Source organism: Palaemon carinicauda, chromosome 3 (assembly GCF_036898095.1).
Source record: "Palaemon carinicauda isolate YSFRI2023 chromosome 3, ASM3689809v2, whole genome shotgun sequence".
Taxonomy (NCBI): Eukaryota; Metazoa; Arthropoda; class Malacostraca; order Decapoda; family Palaemonidae; genus Palaemon; species Palaemon carinicauda.
The window spans coordinates 178,041,691-178,060,899 of record NC_090727.1 but is presented as its reverse complement, the minus strand read 5'-3'; the positions used below and the strand labels follow the sequence as shown (position 1 = coordinate 178,060,899).

General features: G+C 38.8%; 1 protein-coding gene across 1 annotated transcript in view; it reads right to left on the bottom strand.

The window, feature by feature from the left end:
• Nucleotides 1-18,045, bottom strand: part of stan (Protocadherin-like wing polarity protein stan) — a 334,705-nt gene extending 316,660 nt beyond the window's left edge. Inside the window, 1 exon segment of the mRNA XM_068371172.1 lies at nt 14,398-18,045. Within this exon segment, the coding sequence (XP_068227273.1) occupies nt 14,398-17,877 (3,480 nt within the window). The 5' untranslated portion in view covers nt 17,878-18,045.
• Nucleotides 18,046-19,209: the final 1,164 nt, after the last annotated feature.

Genomic DNA, 19,209 nt, shown 5'->3' with positions numbered 1-19,209 from the left:
ATACATCATCATCATTTGTAACTCCTATGGCACAATTGCTATCATTATCTTATAGTGTAGTAAGTAGAGATGATTAATTAACAATAAGGATAATCTTTCCCCCAGAAGCCGCTAAGCCATAGTACGGAGTGTTTAGCCTTTTCATGACCTGAACCAGCTTTAATAATCCTTTCAATATTCATATTACACAAAGCTATTAAATACAAGGAATATACTCGAGGATCTAAAAAGATGGAGATCTAATTCTAAGGTAAGCGTGTGAGGGGGTACCTCTCTCTCTCTCTCTCTCTCTCTCTCTCTCTCTCTCTCTCTCTCTCTCTCTCTCTCTCTCTCTCTCATAAATACACATGCACAAAATTAGATGTAGCAACGTCATAGACCCTAATTACTTAATGTAGCTTCACAGATTACAGAAATGAAGATAACACGTATCATAACATACAGTAGACAGCTTTATCTACACCTCGAATATTCAATAAAAATGTCTAAGAAAATTAGAAACATTAGGGAAGAAAGCTAAAAATCCACATTCAGAAGGCATCTTCAAACAGAAAAATAGTATTTAATTTCCTCCTCTTTAATCAATTCCTCATTTCCCTGCATGACCTGCCCCTTCTAGACAAATTATGACATACCTCTGAGAAATCTGATCTCGTGACCGCAACCCGACTACTTAGCTTTCATAAAACCCAAATGCGCCGACAAAAGAAGTCTTCGAGCTTATTAAATATCAAAATCCATTACCCGAGTCTCCGTGTGGTCGACGCCATGGTCGCTGATGTGCAGAAGGGGTGAGGGGCAAGAGATGCCGTAGAGATAGACAAGAGGAAGGTTGATGAAGGGGTAGAAAGAAGACTTGACTTGAAGGAAATTCATGAGATTGGAGGAGCTGGGCATGGAAGGAGAGGTAACGGGATTAATAATGATGAACGTAGGATGAAACTATATACAGTAATAAAGGAGGGAGGGAAGAAAAAGAGAGATAGATGAGAACAATAAGGGTGATAGAGGTTCGAAGTATAAAGTCATACTTAAATCCAGCAAACACTTTCATAAATTATTAAATCTCCGATTACCCGGGCGTTATATTACTCTATACGTAACATAGAGCCAATGAACTGGAGAGAGAGAGAGAGAGAGAGAGAGAGAGAGAGAGAGAGAGAGAGAGAGAGAATGGTATATTATTGGTAGCTCTTCAGAATGGTGTAATTCACCATTGTCTTCCTGACAATGTTTCCATTATCGTCCCCTTCCAAATGGTTACTTATTAACCACGATCTATGTGAAGAGAGAGAGAGAGAGAGAGAGAGAGAGAGAGAGAGAGAGAGAGAGAGAGAGAGAGATTAAAGTAGCGTATACACAGTGAATGCATACATAAACTCCGTATCATTATCACAATAGTTTAGACAACAACGCTTAGGCTAATCTTTAATTAGATAATTTTAGAAGTTGTAAATAGGCCTACATATAGCACAAATGAGAGAAAACTGCCTATGTTTGCCATCAATTACTTAAATTTCTTATTTAAGCGTTGTTAAATATCTTATCCTCAAGTAATAATTTGCGAAATGTACAAAGCTTAAACTATAAATGTCAATTATTTTCATCCCTAATCATAAATTGTCTTAAGCCCAATCCTATATCATATAACGTCAACCATTAATTTCTTATACAAATCTTATTACGGGCTGCAATATTGCAAGAGCCCTTTTCAGGCAATTTACAACTACAAAAACAAAATAATAAAGATTTAAATCTTCATATAATCCATAATTACCAAAATATTAATTTTTCTTTAAATACCATCAATGGTCTTTAAAATTCTTGTGCAGAATATTGAACCTAGTTTTTCTTGAAACACCACCCTTGGTTTTCTATCATAATTAGGCCTAATATTAAAACTAAGTTTTCTTAAAATACTATGCATTTTTTATAATGTTTAGGCCTAATACCGATTCTAAAAAAACAGCCTAATTAGGCTAAGTATCAATTCTCTGACAACTGATAATACTTTCATAAATCTCTTAACTGGCAATATCAAATTACCTCAAAACATCATTTACATTTTGACAGGGCCAAACCTAAGCCTATACAGTTATGTAGCTCATTACCGCTTTTATGGAGATATAATGACCTCCATAATGATCAAAGTTCGGGGGTCATTGCCCTCCCAACTGATAATCGAAAGTCTTTACTTATTCTAATTAACATTTAGCTTATGAAGTTGTGCATTCCTTACAAAAGTTACATTTAGGCAATAATAGTGGATGTATTGATAACGGTACGCACATTCACAAAATATAACTATCTATATACCAAAAAAAATACATATATACTTTAAAGACATAGAACATTCGTTTAAGATAAAGAGCCAATAATTTTCTATACCTATAGCTCACATTCTTACAGTATTATAGAAGGAAGTTTTATTCCAGTTGGGACTAGATTGTGAAAGGTTCTTCCTAATCAGGCAGTTGAATCGGTGGAACTTTTAAAGTTCAATCTTGCAGAGCATGTTTTTATGTTGAACAGGGTATCACGAGTCTGTCTTTATTGTATGTAACATATCTATTCTAACGTTGTTACTGATGAAGATATTTTATATTCTTCATTCATTACTTATCATATATACTGTAGTTCATATATTTCCTTATTCCCTTTTTCCTCACTGGGCTATTTTTCCTTGTTGGAGCCCTTGGGCTTGTAGCATCCTGCTAATCCAAATAGGGTTGTAGCTTTGTAACATTATATATATATATATATATATATATATATATATATATATATATATATATATATATATATATATATACTGTATATATATATATATATATATATATATATATATATATATATATATATATATATATATATATATATATATATATCGAGAGACACACACACACACACACACATATATATATATATATATATATATATATATATATATATATATATATATATATATATGTATATATATATATATATATATATATATATATATATACATATATATATATATATATATATATATATATATATATATATATATTTATATACATATATATATATATATATATATATATATATATAAGGTTTATAAATAATAACTCGACATTTTTACTTATGTGCAATACTTTTCGATTCCAACTCAACTAACCAGCACATTCCAAGGGTGTCTTTGCCAGTCACTCCATTATCGATTCCCATCTCTCATTCCTTCATTCCATATTCGAGTTCCCTTCGGCGTCAAGTCCATCCATCACCGACTTCCAACTATTTTCGTCCATTCCCACTCGCTCTTTTCTTCCTGCCTTTCTTAAATCCTTAGGTCTCGTCGTAATGGTCAAACTTTTATACTTCATCATTCACGAAATGTAATAATTTCTACGAATCCCAGTGAGACGGGAGGAGGCTGAGTGATTTATCAGTGAATTATTCTCTCTCTCTCTCTCTCTCTCTCTCTCTCTCTCTCTCTCTCTCTCTCTCTCTCTCTCTCTCTCTCTCTCTCTATATATATATATATATATATATATATATATATTATATATATTTTATTTACATAATTTATATACATATATATTATTTCCATAATTTATATAATAGATATAGCCTCTCTCTCTCTCTCTCTCTCTCTCTCTCTCTCTCTCTCTCTCTCTCTCTCTCTCTCTCTCTCTATATATATATATATATATATATATATATATATATATATATATATATATAATTGAAAACAATAGCCCAAAACAGCATCCCCAGGTCAAAACAGGTAACTAATCCCCCCCACCCAACTATAGAGTAATCCGGACTCCCCCACCCCCCCACCGCCCAGGAGAAAACTCATTTCTCACAACACATCCCAAATCCCGTAGATTCAGAAGTGATCGATTGCATTCCTCTCTCAACTTCGATCTTAGATGACCTTTCTTTTCCAAGGGTCACAGAGTCATTTTAATTTCAAAAAGAATTAAAATGTTCCTCTCTCTCTCTCTCTCTCTCTCTCTCTCTCTCTCTCTCTCTCTCTCTCTCTCTCTCTCTCTCTCCGTCGTATTATCATCTATATCTAATCTCCTGTGGCAGTTCTCCGCCTTTCTCTCCCTCGTTCATCATCTAACCCTTTGGCAAGTAATTCATCATTCTGTAACTCTCTCTCTCTCTCTCTCTCTCTCTCTCTCTCTCTCTCTCTCTCTCTCTCTCTCTCTCCATGAAATTTCCTCCACAGAAGAACTAGGTTATACACCTCATACAAGTCATCATCAAATACAATTGGTTGACATTTAAAAATAAAAAGACCATTAATCCATACATTTATTACACGTATGAATATGCTCACACACACACACACACACACACACACACACACATATATATATATATATATATATATATATATATATATATATATATATATATATATATGTGTGTGTGTGTGTGCCCATATGCGTGTATAAACAGGTAGCATTTATATAGATACATTGTAAGTTGAATAAAAACAAATAAAAAAAATAAAACAAAAAGCATATAAAAAAATAGCCGCCCGCCCTTTACCCAAATAATCTTCCGGCCAATTACCTATAAAATCAAACACAAATTCAACAAGACATAAAAACTCAACTGCAGAATAATGACCCGTTACATAATCCCCAGCTTTAGCCCTAGACCGCTTTCAAGTAGCACGGCTAGTCCACGTCAAAAGCGGCCAAAATGCAATTTCATTCAATGGAAAAGCTCCAGTCACCTGAGCCGACGTACACTTGACCTTCTAACCCTAGTGTAGGCTGAGCAAAGTCAGCTTTCTCCCAAAATAAATGAAGAACTGAAATGGAAAAAAATAATCTGGCCAAACTTGAAAGCATGACGTCTGTTTGGCTGCCTCTCTTTCTCTACACACACACACACACACACACACACACACACACACACACACACATATATATATATATATATATATATATATATATATATATATATATATATATATATATATATATGCGTGTGTGTGTGTGTGTGTGGCCCTTTGCGCCAATGGTCGTAGGAGGTGATGATATATATATATATATATATATATATATATATATATATATATATATATATATATATATATATAAATAAACACTGTTCCTCTATGAGTGGGGATACCGTACCTTCCTGAAAAGGTTTATCAATTGCCGGGATCAACAAAGTTGTAGTAGCCAGGGCCACCTACTGTATACTAGCATAGTTTTCTATGAACGATCAGACTAAAGTCTCCCACCATCACCATTCCGCAGTGGCCAGCGTGGTGATGGAAATGGCCAAAACCCCAAACATAACTATGGGCAAATCTGAGGCCTTTGTCCTGTTGTGGACTGGAAGTGGCTGCATATGCTGTTGTATATATACTATATGCTGTATAAAACTTGGCTCTCATCAGATAGGCCTAATACTAAGATGTAAATTAAGTATCTGGCCGTTAGTTAGCTGTTGTAGGTTGCATCTGGGGTGCAGAAAGAGAAAGAACGAAGACGAAATAACAATGCGATAGTTATCATTGCTGATTCTAATTGCATACTATCGTATCGTAAGGCTGCATTGAGAGAGAGAGAGAGAGAGAGAGAGAGAGAGAGAGAGAGAGAGAGATAGTCCCTCTCGATAAGTCTTGGCTAGAGTTAGGCTTATGCTGACAATTGTTTTATCTTTATAAACGCTTAAGCGTTTTCTACAGAACGATACAATTGTCTTAATTCTTTTAGGAAGTGAAGTTAGGCCTAGAAAAGACTCAGCGTCATGAGATTTACACAATAAAATCTACCCCAATTTACCCGGCATTTTGGTAGAAGCCTTATAATAGTAAATTATTTTGAAGTCTTCATGGTTAATAACGAAAACAAAGAAACGCAAAGAGATACCATAATCGGGTAACTGAATCGGTAGATATATGAACAGGCTGATATATGTCTTTTTCATAGTTTATATATGAAATATCTGTTTGATATTACGTTTTTCAAAATTATTTATTTCAAGTGTTCATTATTTCTAATATTGTTTATTTCCTTATTGTCTTCCCTCGCTGGGCTATTTTTTCCTGTTGGATCCCTTTAAATTATAGCATCTTGTTTTTCCAATTAGTGTTATAGCTCAGCTAATAATAATAATAATAATAATAATAATAATAATAATATAATAATAATAATAAATCCATATGGAGCAAAAGATTCGTCCAAACAAAAATTGAATTAAAATATTCAGTTCATCCTAAAATCTTGATACCAGGTGTGGTATAATACAAGACGGAAAACCGCACCCCTAATCTCAAATTAAAACAAAGAGTAACCCGACACCCAATGTGGCCATTGACAGCACTATTTGGGAGGTTTTGAAATCTGACACCTAACACGCTATAGGCACAGTTGTATCGAGGTTACACTTGACTGAAGCCTTCCCATCTGGACGTTGAAGGGAACACAAATGCACGATCTCTCTCTCTCTCTCTCTCTCTCTCTCTCTCTCTCAACCAAAGTTCTGAGTTCAAAATAACGTCCGAAAAGAGAATTATGTAGGGAAAATTCTCTACTTACAGGAGAGAGAGAGAGAGAGAGAGAGAGAGAGAGAGAGAGAACCTTCGCTTCCGTAGAAGTTCCTTAGTAAACGACACGACGTGAGAAAACCAATCATGATTTACAGATTACATGCGAGTCTGTAACGCACTGTCGTTCACTAAACCAAAAGCGGCTGAAGTAAACTAACTCTTGGGAAAAGGCTACAGCGTAAAAACGTAAAACTGGGACCATACTAAACGAGCTACGACATTTACCATAGGTTAAAATAAATATAAATTTTAGCAATTCTATCCAGAGCAAATTATATATAATGCTATAGGTCTAAACTTAACAACCATCTCGGTCCCTTGGCTAATGAAGGCCAACCATAAGTCGATTGCATATAATTGGTTAAATAAAATACCACGATGTTTTGAAGCTTACGCTATCTATCTAAATGCATAACGTATATAACCTAATTATATCATCATCATTATTCAACACAATCACTACCCTAATTTCAGTTAAAATCACTCTCTCCTCTTTCTCAAATAAAATCTTGCTAAGCACTAAAGGACTTTCCAATAATAACTCGTTGCAAAACAAACGCCGAGGTCAGCTCATTTCCTCTATTTTGCAAAGGAAACAGCATCACGTACGGGCACTCAAACAATAAAGGCTTCTTTGTACAATATCTAGACTTTAAAGATCACTCGGTCGATTGAGCCCAAAACAACGACGGTTCCCCCTAAAGGAAGAACATCCTCGAAACAAAAAATATTGATTGAGAAACAATGGAAGAGCTGCAATTTGATATCCACGCTGTACTAGATAAGAAATGTAGGAGAGAGAGAGAGAGAGAGAGAGAGAGAGAGAGAGAGAGAGAGAGAGAGAGAGAGAGAGAGAGAGAGAATGGTGCGAGTTTATCATAAAGTCTACTCAATTAGCTGAAACACAAGCCGAAAAACATTTTAGAATTGTGTTGTACTAACTGAAAATATTGTTTGAAAACAAAATATTTTTAAACAAACGGATATAAATATAATTTTACAGTAAATCTTAATTCCAAACTTCAACTGCACAGGGCAGAGAATTAACATTTAAATGTTTTCCATAACTAATTTTCAACCAAAAGTATTTCACAGTTGATTACGCAGAGAAGTTCCAAATTCGCTAATAACTCACATTTTTGCAACAATCTGTAAATACTGCAAAACTCAACATGATGCCTTTTGGGAAAAAAATATATATAGAAAATAAAATTATCGAATTGTCACCCGTATTCCCACCATGAGACTCACATCTCTTTAGATAAGCAAATCTTTCGATAAAACATTACACCGTACACAAAATACTCCATCCCTATTCTTAGACATAACTCTCCACAGGTTTCCAGTCCAGTATCAAGATTTAGACCCAAATATAAACTTTTCCATACATCAATGTACACGTTAAACAAATTTTTCCCACAATTCTCAGACCAATCCCATTAAAGAAAAAAAATTCCCATACAAATTTGTTGACTTTGGTTACGTCCCTACACAAAGTTTTCCATCGTAAAGCATAGAAGTTCCTTAGTAAACTATTTTTTTTTATCCCAATTTCTAATGTTTTCCCCTTAATGAAAATTTCCATCTTAATTCCTAGACCTATATTCAACAAAAACTACTACATCCAAACTGGTAGATATATCCTTAGCAATAATTTATTACAATTCACTATAATTCCTAGAACCATAAAAATGTATACAAAAAAAAATAGAAACTTCAGAGGAGTCAGAGGAAATGATAGAAGGTGGGGAGTAGGGGTTGGGCAGAGGGGACACTGATGAGTAGGGGGGGGGGAGAGATCATAGAGCAGCATAGAACATCTTCTGAGCTAAATTTATTTAAACATTCTACGACGGTTGCAGCTTAAATGAAGAATTCGGCCCCTTTTTAGTCTAGCGTCTGATGTCGGGTTCAAACAGGAATATTTCATAAGCCTTCCCTCTATTTCTCGGCTGCATCATTCGTCCCTCTCATAATTAACTACTTGAAACTGTTCTAAGGTGGAAAGGGTCTTCATAAAATTTCCATAGGAAGAGAGAGAGAGAGAGAGAGAGAGAGAGAGAGAGAGAGAGAGAGAGAAATTTTCTCTCTCTCTCTCTCTCTCTCTCTCTCTCTCTCTCTTTCGTTAGAAGGGGCTAGCGTTCGATCCCAAGTATGAGGTAGAAATTTATTTCTATTTGAACACGATGTTGTGTTGATATTTATCCATATATATATATATATATATATATATATATATATATATATATATATATATTATATATATATAATATATATTATATATATAATATTACACATTCAACCAAGAAAAGGGCATCCTGAGAAATAATAGCTTAATTAAATGTTGGGAAAGAGACGCGCTTAGGAAGACAACAGGGGCTTGAAGTTTTCTTTTCCAGCTACCCCACCTCTAAACCCCCCACCTCTCTCTCTCTCTCTCTCTCTCTCTCTCTTCTAACTCCTCACATACAACGAGAATTAAGACGTCTTTACCTTGCACTTAAAACCCAAAGGATAATTACTTCTTTAAGGACAAAGAACAAAATAATTGGACTTTAAGATAGAAGAAAAAAGCATGTGCTATATTCTCCTAAGGACCTAAACTGAATGGTTCTATTCGAGTTAATATATAAACTTTACTTCACAAAAAGCAATGTGGATTTTTAAAAGATTCAAATTCATACTACTCATATAATGAATATTTCCGGGCATTTACAGGTCCATTTCTACCTGGCATGTCTCATCCCTGTGTTGCCGTGGTTCAGACCACCCTCGACTGCCTACCTGGGTGGGACTATCTGCACCGCTTTATAGCATAAGTAAAAAAGGAAAAAAAAAACACTCATAAACTCTTCCATGACGTTAAAAAGCAATAGCATTCTAATTTGAATAATCCGCAAGGAAAGACATGACCCAGAAAATACAGGAATACGACCAGTAACAAGAGTCACTGTTGAATTAGCTGTAATAATGTAGCGTAGTACTACAGGAAAGGTTTTGACCCGAGGCGGAGCAAAGCCAATGTAGACGTTACTCACTCAACCGTCGGGGAGGAAGTTTCGTTCACAGTCACTAAACTTGGAGGTGACGGAAAACGGTCCAAGATGACCTTTTTCAACAGAGAAGAGCTTTATTTAGTTACGTAAATCTCTCAAATGTACACAAATAAATGTTCATCTCAGTTCTATATAAATGATACTATTGTATATAGTTTGTTACAGATAATAAAACATTTTAATGAATTTGCAATATATTGTCTAATCTTAACAGAACAAAGTACTTATTAAAGAGAATGATTTGATATAAATGATTTTATTTCAGTCAAATTAAATCTTTTATGACAATCAAAATTTTATACTATCAACTTCTTGATCACACTGAGTTGGTTCTAAATGTCTTGCGAAGATTTAGACGTGACTCATATTAATCATATATATACTGTAGTGGTGTCTATTAACGATAACAAATTTTACGCAATATTTAGACATTGAGCAAAAATTTCGATATACTAGATGTTGAAAAATTTGACGCGAAAAAAATGCAGTATATATATATATATATATATATATATATATATATATATATATATATATATATATATATATATATATATATATATATTCTAGCAATATATAAGAAAAGAAATGGTCGTTGGCTGGACATTCTCTGAGGACAGATAATAGGTAGACATTAAGAATAACAGAATGGTTCCCTATACAGTAGATTGCAAACCAAGCCGGGAAAAGAAGATAAGACGATGGTGGACGAACTAAGAAAATTTACAAGTACAAGATTGGCATAAAAACACAATAACCAAATGCGGTGGAAAGACATATCTAAGGTCTTTGTCCTGCAGCGAACTAGTTACAGCTGAGATATATATATATATTATATATATATATATATATATATATATATATATATATATATATATATCCAACCTAAAAATCCCGCTGACAAGCAAACATATAACCCTTTAACCTACCGATACTCCGTACCAAAGGGGGGAAATAAATAAAAACGTATATTGACAACTGTTCCAAAAAGGGGGGTAAACTCGCAAACGTCAAAGTGACGGTCGCTACATCAACGTCTCGCTTGAAGATTAATGGCCAGTAAATATCCACGGTGGAAATTCGCTTAACAAAAAGAGCTGGAAACGTTCAAAAAGATGCAGTGCAAAATCGTTACGACATGGGAAGAATATTAAACAATGCAGATCTGAAATACTGAGTTATATATATTTATCAATATATTAAATTTACCGAGGCTATAATCCAGTAACAGTTGACTGAATTTCATATTAAAAAGTAACTGTGGTTTAATTTGAAAGTAAGAAAGGATTGTATGATTAGTGACATTGCATGTCTCACGTAAGCGTTTTTCCAAAACGCCATCTCTCTCTCTCTCTCTCTCTCTCTCTCTCTCTCTCTCTCTCTCTCTCTCTCTCTCTCTCTCTCTCTCTCTCTCTCACTTGATGGTTTAAGTTTAGGAAACAGCAAGGAGGAGGGAAAGTGTGGAAGGAGCGAAGATGGAGTAGTTCAGGTTAGGGAGTAGGGGGTTGTGATGGGGGCGTTACAAAATGACTGTTTCGTTACGGTGGGCAGAAGATGGAAACGTTAACATCGCTTGGCCATCCTCCTTCCCCCTTCTCACAGGTAGCATTACGTGGGGGGGGGGGGAAGAGGCCTTTGTTGGCGAAATGTCTTATTTCGTAAAAGGAGCAGCAGACAGCTCAACTCCAATAGGTGTGATGCCATTGTTGTCCGACTCAAACTTAACAGGATTTGTTGGAGAGAAATTTGTTTATACGTGATCGCTGCGATATGGCAGATGAAGTTCGGCAAGCGCATTTTACCGGATAGCCGACATACACACTTTACCAGACCATCTGCAAGCGCACTTAAGACTTGCAGATAATCGGCATGCACACTTTACCAAAGACATATGGGCACGAGGCAACTCGATGACAATTCTATGTTGAAACAACTCTGTTATAATCATTTGGAGGACTGACCTATCAGCATCCTATATCAAAGACATTCACGTTTTTCTGTCATGGCGTATGTATGTCCCTTTCTAGATGAAGATAACTTAACGCAATGAAAGTCTGAGTATCGTCATGATCAGCAAAGCTGTACATGTCGGGCCACCCATACTAGGTTGGTTTGCTCTGAGCGATCAGACCAGTTCCATACCATTACCAACTGCAGTGACCAGCATGGTGGTGAAAACTGACCAAACCCCAGACACGAATAAGTACAAGTATGAGGCCTTTGACCTGCAGTGAACCAGAAACGGCTGCATTTGTTTTTGTTGTATATATAGCAACAATTTCAAATATCAAGCACATTTAAATTAACAAAATATATACTATTCTGGCAGTAATTATATATATATATATATATATATATATATATATATATATATATATATATATATATATATATATATATATAGTGGCTGCCACTTTTCATTGAAGGACGTTCTTGAACATTTTCTCATTTAAAACCACCACACAGCAGGTCATCAAAGTCCTTAATGAACACCTGGAACTCAGTCGTGCATTAGAGAGATTTTACAGTCATGACTGCACGGTTAAAATATCTGAGATAAACGTTCATCAACTCAATAATTTAATTTTCAAACAACAATAGAAACAAAATGTGTAAATTAGGCAAATCTATCAAACTAATTGACGCAATAAACGAACAAGTAACTTCGACAAATTTACAGATAAACAAAATCCAACTTAGCATTTTTTTAAAAGACATCTATATTGAGTAGGCCCAGCAATAAAAATAAAACGTGTAATAATAAAACAATTTTGGGTAGGCCTATTATTTAAAATTAGTTATATTTAAACAAAACAAATATCTAGAGTTGGACTTGTCAATTATGAGACCTTTTTCACATTGCAACTTTGTTTTAGAAAGACCTGTCAAATAAAACATATGATGTAAAACAAACAAATACCAATGAAGAAATTAGAAAAGAACCCCCACTGGAAAAGGGGCACGGAAGGGCGGGGGATAACCAGAAGACGACGGAGATGTATCCCCGCCAGAGACGACGAAGGAAGGCAGAGGATGGGGAGGGAGAGAAGGGACACAAACCCAGTAATTATCCTCTCCACCTGACATCTTCTTCGTACCACCAACGAAGTTACCTCACCTACGACTCCTTCGATTGTAGGGACGTGCCTATTTGGTCCGTCTATAAAGTTATCTTGTTATGTCCGTACACTGGGTCTAAATGACTCTCTTCAGTTGAGAGAGAGAGAGAGAGAGAGAGAGAGGAGGAGAGAGAGAGAGAGAGAGAGAGAGAGAGAGAGAGGTTGAAAAGCAGAATAATAAGTCATCGATTCAACATTCGAGGTGACAATGTCAACGAAAAAGCATGAGTGCCTTATTTTTCGAACGTTACGAGATTCAATAATCCTAAAAATTAAAATAACATTAAAAACTGTAAATGCAGACGTTTAAAATGTATGAATCTGTCTTGAGTTGTCTTTTCTTTACGAATCCAATCTTGGGCATTCTGGCAATGACAAACTGTAGGTATATCGACATGAATGTTCCTTTAGGCTTACTGCTGATCGATAAGGGATTTGTTGTTGAGATGATATTCTATCTCCTCCTCTCTCTCTCTCCCTCCTCTCTCCTCTCCTCAGCTGAAATGTTCTCTCTACATAAAAGTTATCTCAACGGAATCTGCTATCGATCACCAATTGGCTGATACAAATAGTAATTATGAGAGAGAGAGAGAGAGAGAGAGAGAGAGAGAGAGAGAGAGAGAGAGAGAGAGAGAGAATTAAGCTCACTAAATAAACACCCCATTCCATGAGCCTATTATGGAAATGTAACAGCACCAAAAAAGTATAATTGCTATATTTGCACTACTTAGAAAAACACAGGAGGGAAAGAAGGAAAAAACTCTCGTCTAAATCGGATTTATTGAACTCGGGGTATGTAAGACCATTGCCTCTGTCATGCATGAGCGGCCTTTAGACCTTTAAGCGTAGCCACCAACAAAAGACGTATAAATTACTTCATTCTTGTCTCTCCTGATGTAGTTGCGACTACATACTACGTTGACTAATTTGGAAATAATTTCAATTGTTATGATGAAAACAAAATAGCAGATCATATGAAAATATATAATTTTAGACACTTTGCTATTACGAAGCACTCTTCTGAAATGTCCCTTATATAAGTGAGTAAATACAAGCAAATACGGTTACTGTATACTTGTAAACTTTTTTATATTTGCGTATAAAGGAAAGATACCCAAGAATGAAACACGCAAATATACAGTACTTGAACAAACGAAGAAACCAATTTTGGATAGATAAAACCGTGAGAATGAGGTGAGAACAATTTTACCAAATTTTGACATATTAAAATAATAACGGAAACAGAACCCTAATGTCATGTTCCATAACAGCTGTTCGTGCACGAATAACCTGACGTTGGTGTATTAAAAAATGAGATGGTTCTGTGATTGTCCATATGTGATTAAAGAAATAATCTTAATCTAATCAGCGCTTGGAATGAATCAACCCGCAAGAAGTTAATTTTCTCTCTTTACAGCATATACACAAGCACAATTCTCTCTCTCTCTCTCTCTCTCTCTCTCTCTCTCTCTCTCTCTCTTTTGTAACTGATATACTGATGATTCAATGCTGTAATTTTTTTTTCTGTTGATTTCTGATGTACTGTATGTAACTGCCAATATGTAAGTTTGTTTGACGTTTTTGGGCGTAATAAATTTATTAAATAATATAATAATCTCTCTCTCTAATACATCCACATATTCATCCACATTACCTGAGAAGTGACATCAGCATCCATGGCCGGGACCCTGCCAATGGGTCCCACGGGGAAGTGATTAATGAAGTTGTTGAAGATCACCCTGAAGTCCGAGAGCACGGGGGCGTTGTCATTGTGGTCCATGACATTCACCACGACGGCGATGTCAGAGCGCAAGGGTGAAGAAGTCGCCCTTACATTCAACTTATACTTCTTCTTGGGAGATTCGTAATCCAAGTCTACACGCGTGACCAACTCAGCCCGCCCTTCTCTGGGATGGGCAACCATTGTGAAGCTCTCCGCATCAGGGCCTCCGATGATGCTGTATTGGATCTCGGCGTTGCGCCCAGCGTCAGGGTCCTTCGCCCGGATTTCCCCTATGATTGCACCCTTCGCAGTATTCTCGAGGACGTACAGCTGGATCTTGTCTGTGTCGAACATCGGCGGGTTGTCGTTTATGTCTTCGACGTCGACCAACATCGTGACAGAAGAGGACCTTTCTGGAGAACCTTGATCTATGGCAAGGGCCACCAGGCTGTACTGGGCGACCGTCTCCCTGTCGAGAACCCTCACCGTTCGCACGATTCCTGATGTAGGGTCAAGGGTGAAAGCTCCGTTCCCGTCATTTCCCCCTTCGAAGGAGTATCTGACTCTCCCGTTGAGGCCAGCATCGGCGTCGTTGGCAATCATTTGGGAGATGGAAGTGCCTACTGAGGCGTCCTCCGGAACCGACGCCCTATAGACGGACTCGTTGAAAACCGGGGCATTATCGTTAACATCGACGACAGTTATCTCGACGTCGGTCGTGTCCGACAGAGGGGGCGTGCCGTTGTCTCTGGCTGTCACCGTCAGGAGGAAGCCTCCCTTCATTTCTCTGTCCAGGGGCATGGTCGTCGTAATGGCACCTGTGCTGGGATGAATGACAAACTCGGGGACTGATTCCCCACTCAGGGAATATGTAATGCGGGCGTTCTCTCCGGTGTCGCCGTCAGACGCCGCCACCATAATGACGGTGCTTCCTTCGGGGGCGTCCTCAAAGACGGTGGCTGAATACGGCGTATTTTCGAATTGAGGAGGAAAAGTGTTGGCATCGCTAACGTTAATGTAAACTGTGGCCGTGTCGAAGAGGCCTCCTGCGTCAGTAGCCGTTACAGTGAGAATGTACTTCCTATCTTGCTTGTAATCTAAGGGCTGAGCGAGGGTCACCAGACCCCTGCCATTCTGGGCAGTTACAGAGAATTTGCGACGCTCATTTCCGGAAGTGATGGCATAATGGAGACGTGGATTCTCGTCCTTGTCAGTAGCAGTGACCGTAACCACTGGAGTACCAGGGTAGTCACTCTCACTCACGGCCACTTCGTAAAGTTTGGGTTCGAACACGGGGTTATTATCGTTCTGATCCTGAATCTGAAGGATGACCGTAGCGGAGGCCGACTGGGGAGGATCTCCGTGGTCCCTCGCAACTACGGTAAATGTGTAATGATGATTCTCTTCTCTGTCCAAGTCCCTTTTCGTAATGACCCAGCCTGTCGACTCCTCCACCTCGATGGGCAGGTTTTCCCCTCCGCCTTCTACGTTATACGTCAGGAGGGAGTTGTCCCCAGCGTCGTTGTCGAAGGCTTGAACGCGGACGATGGAGTATCCTATGGGGACGTTTTCTTGGACGGTCTCTTGGAAGAAGGGAGTGTAGAATCTGGGGGAATTGTCATTGACGTCCCTGACATTGACCAAGAGCTGCGTGGTGTTGGATCTCGGCGGGGATCCTCCGTCCTGGGCTCGGATGACGAGGCGATAATTCCCAATATTTTCGTGGTCCAAGGGCGCCGATACTCGCACTTCTCCAGTCATTCCGTCGACGGTGAAGTGTCCGGCGGTATTACCCCCAATGATGGCGTAACGGACCTTCCCGTTTTTACCGCTGTCGTGGTCGCTGGCCTGCACATGAGCGATGACGGGGGAGGCGGCGGTACTGATGTCCTCTGGCACCTCCACCGTGTAGGTCCTCTCGCTGAACTGCGGGTAATTGTCATTTTCGTCCAGGACATTGATGGTTATTTGTGCCGTCGCCGTCTTCCTGTGCTGCGTCGGACCTTGGTCTTCCGCCTGGATGGAGAGGGAATACCGAGCGTGCTTCTCCCTGTCGAGGGGCAGCCTCGTCGTTAGTTCTCCCGACTTAGGGTCGAGTCTGAAGGCGTCGTTGGCCCCCGTCGGGTTTAGAATCGTGTACCGCATCTCGGCGTTAGGTCCGGTGTCTTGATCTGTGGCACGAACCGTAAGGACGGTCGATCCGACGCTCGTCGACTCCCTGACGGAGGTGTCGTACTCCTCCCTCTCGAAGATGGGTTCGTGGTCGTTGGCATCGTCGACGTTGATCTGCAAGGTGGTCGTCGCCGACCTGGGGGGCGACGACGCTTTGTCGACGGCCTTCACCCGAAAGTAGTGGACGTGGACCAACTCTCGATCTAGACGTGTGGTGGTCGACACTAAACCCGAGGAGGGGTCGATTTCAAACATCCTTTGCGATCTAGCATCCAATATAGCTTCGAAAGAATAGGTCAGAGGGGCACCCTCGGGGTCCGTGGCAGTCATGGTGGTCACGGGCGTGCCCTTGTCTGCCTCCTCAACGACATGGGCCACCTCCTGCGTCCGCTCGAAGTAGGGCGCCGCCGTCTGCATCTGTCTCCTGATACGGCGGATTTGACCTTCGTCTCCAGAACTAGCCACGCTATGGAGAACCAATATAAGGTCATGGTCGTAAGGGGAGGCGAGGCCAGGGCAGGTCATCCTAAGACCCAATTTAATTCGGGTCACTCCAATGAGGCAAGTATTAATGAGGCTGATCAGGTCACCCCCATGAGTCTCCACTGCAAGGCGGTGGTCAGAAACATGCGTAAAATCGTATTTGCAAGAGTGCAATGACCTGGGCAGGAGTGGCGGCACCCGGAGGATGACCTGAGATTTACGTAGGCAGAGCCTATCGGGATCTGAGGGGTTGGGATCTGGGAGGGGGAGGGATAGGGCGGCAACGTCTATCCAGGATGACACTTCTCTCTCCAGCACGGCAGCGTGATGTTGGCACACCTCCCCGGTTATCACTATGCGGAGAGGAATGGTAGCGTAGTCCAAGGGCACGCCTGTCCTATCGGCCCACGCCTCTATCCACAGAGTCACGGGATTTGTGTAGAAACTCCCTGAACAATCCAAAGGGCGCTTCACAGTCACCAAACCCGTGTCTTCATTCACGTGGAAAAACCTATGGACGTAATTTGCCGTTTTTCGGGAGTCTAACTTGTAGCGGGAAGGCCCTTCCATGAAACCCAAGAACACCTGTCCTCCGACGGGGGTGGTATCGGGCACGATCACAACAAATCCTAACACGGGTACAATCACACCCACTACAAACAAGAGTAACCGCACCCACCTCATGCTTGCAACAAAACAACTTTTGAGACTACAACACTGAACGAAAATACTAAAACCATGTGCAACATGAATCATTTATTAATTGTCTGAATCACTATCCAAAGACACAAATTAATCACTGTACACCATATCCATCCTTGTAGCAGTAATCCATAGCACTGTAGTTCGGGCAAGATACGGTGGGCATTGAAGATGGCATTATGTGTGGCAGAGAGGCCACGGTCACAGACCTTACTCTCACACTGTCTTACTCCAGACTGACTGGATGAATCTCTCGAGTTTCAAACCTACTCACTCTCTCTCTCTCTCTCTCTCTCCGTCTCGTAGTCCTGGAATCGCGACTGAAGTTGAATCTCCTCCGCTAAGATAACTTTAACTAAGCGACATTGTCACAATATAATGAATTATTTTCATCAATCAACTTCATTATTCTTTACTTCAACGTAAAGCACAAAAATAAAATTGCACCAAAATCATATGGTTTGAACGATAAACATTATACGGAAAATACAGCGGTGTATGGCATCACAATGCGAGTCCAGTCCAGTCACTACAGCGATGATGCCAACAAGTGGGTCTTCATTTTACACTGTAAGTTGAGTTCAACGTCACCCGTGTCACACTAGATTTCGGACAGCGATTACACCCTCTTGAAATATGGCTGCCTCGGGCGTCCTGGCGGCTCCTGCAAGATTCCAGGATATTTCATTTCACAACGAACAATATTGAGGAGGATTAATGCGAGCGTGGTCTAAACAGCTGCATTCATTTATAATAAGCAGGTTGGCTTCAGGAAATCATCTCTCGGGAACGAAATGAAAAGCGTTAGTTGAGAGAGAGAGAGAGAGAGAGAGAGAGAGAGAGAGAGAGAGAGAGAGAGAGAGCAAAAAAAAATAACAAGCAATGTTGCCGAGGGTCTGACAGACATACAATAATCAGACGAATAAAATTCACAAATGAATAATATATATATATATATATATATATATATATATATATATATATATATATATATATATACCAATAAAAAGGGGAAGAAATTGAGATTAGATCTAATTAGATATCAAGGGAGCATCAAGCAGTCGAAAAAAAAGTACCTTATAAAAAGAATTCTAACATCCACGAACTTGATTCAAGAACAATTTATCATTATTATACCAATGAAAATGCGAAATTATATACATTAACATACGTACACACGTGTATATATGCAATATATACGCATATACGTAATAGTGTGCGTATGTCAGTATTCTAGTGTCCCTTAATCCATACGTATGGTCAATAATCTGCCTGATTAACAAATATCAGTTTAGATATGAGTAGTTATTCAACAATATGACCGAAGAATTAGCTGCTAGCAAAACCTCCGAATCAGAATGAATTGCTATATTCACCTGCACACAA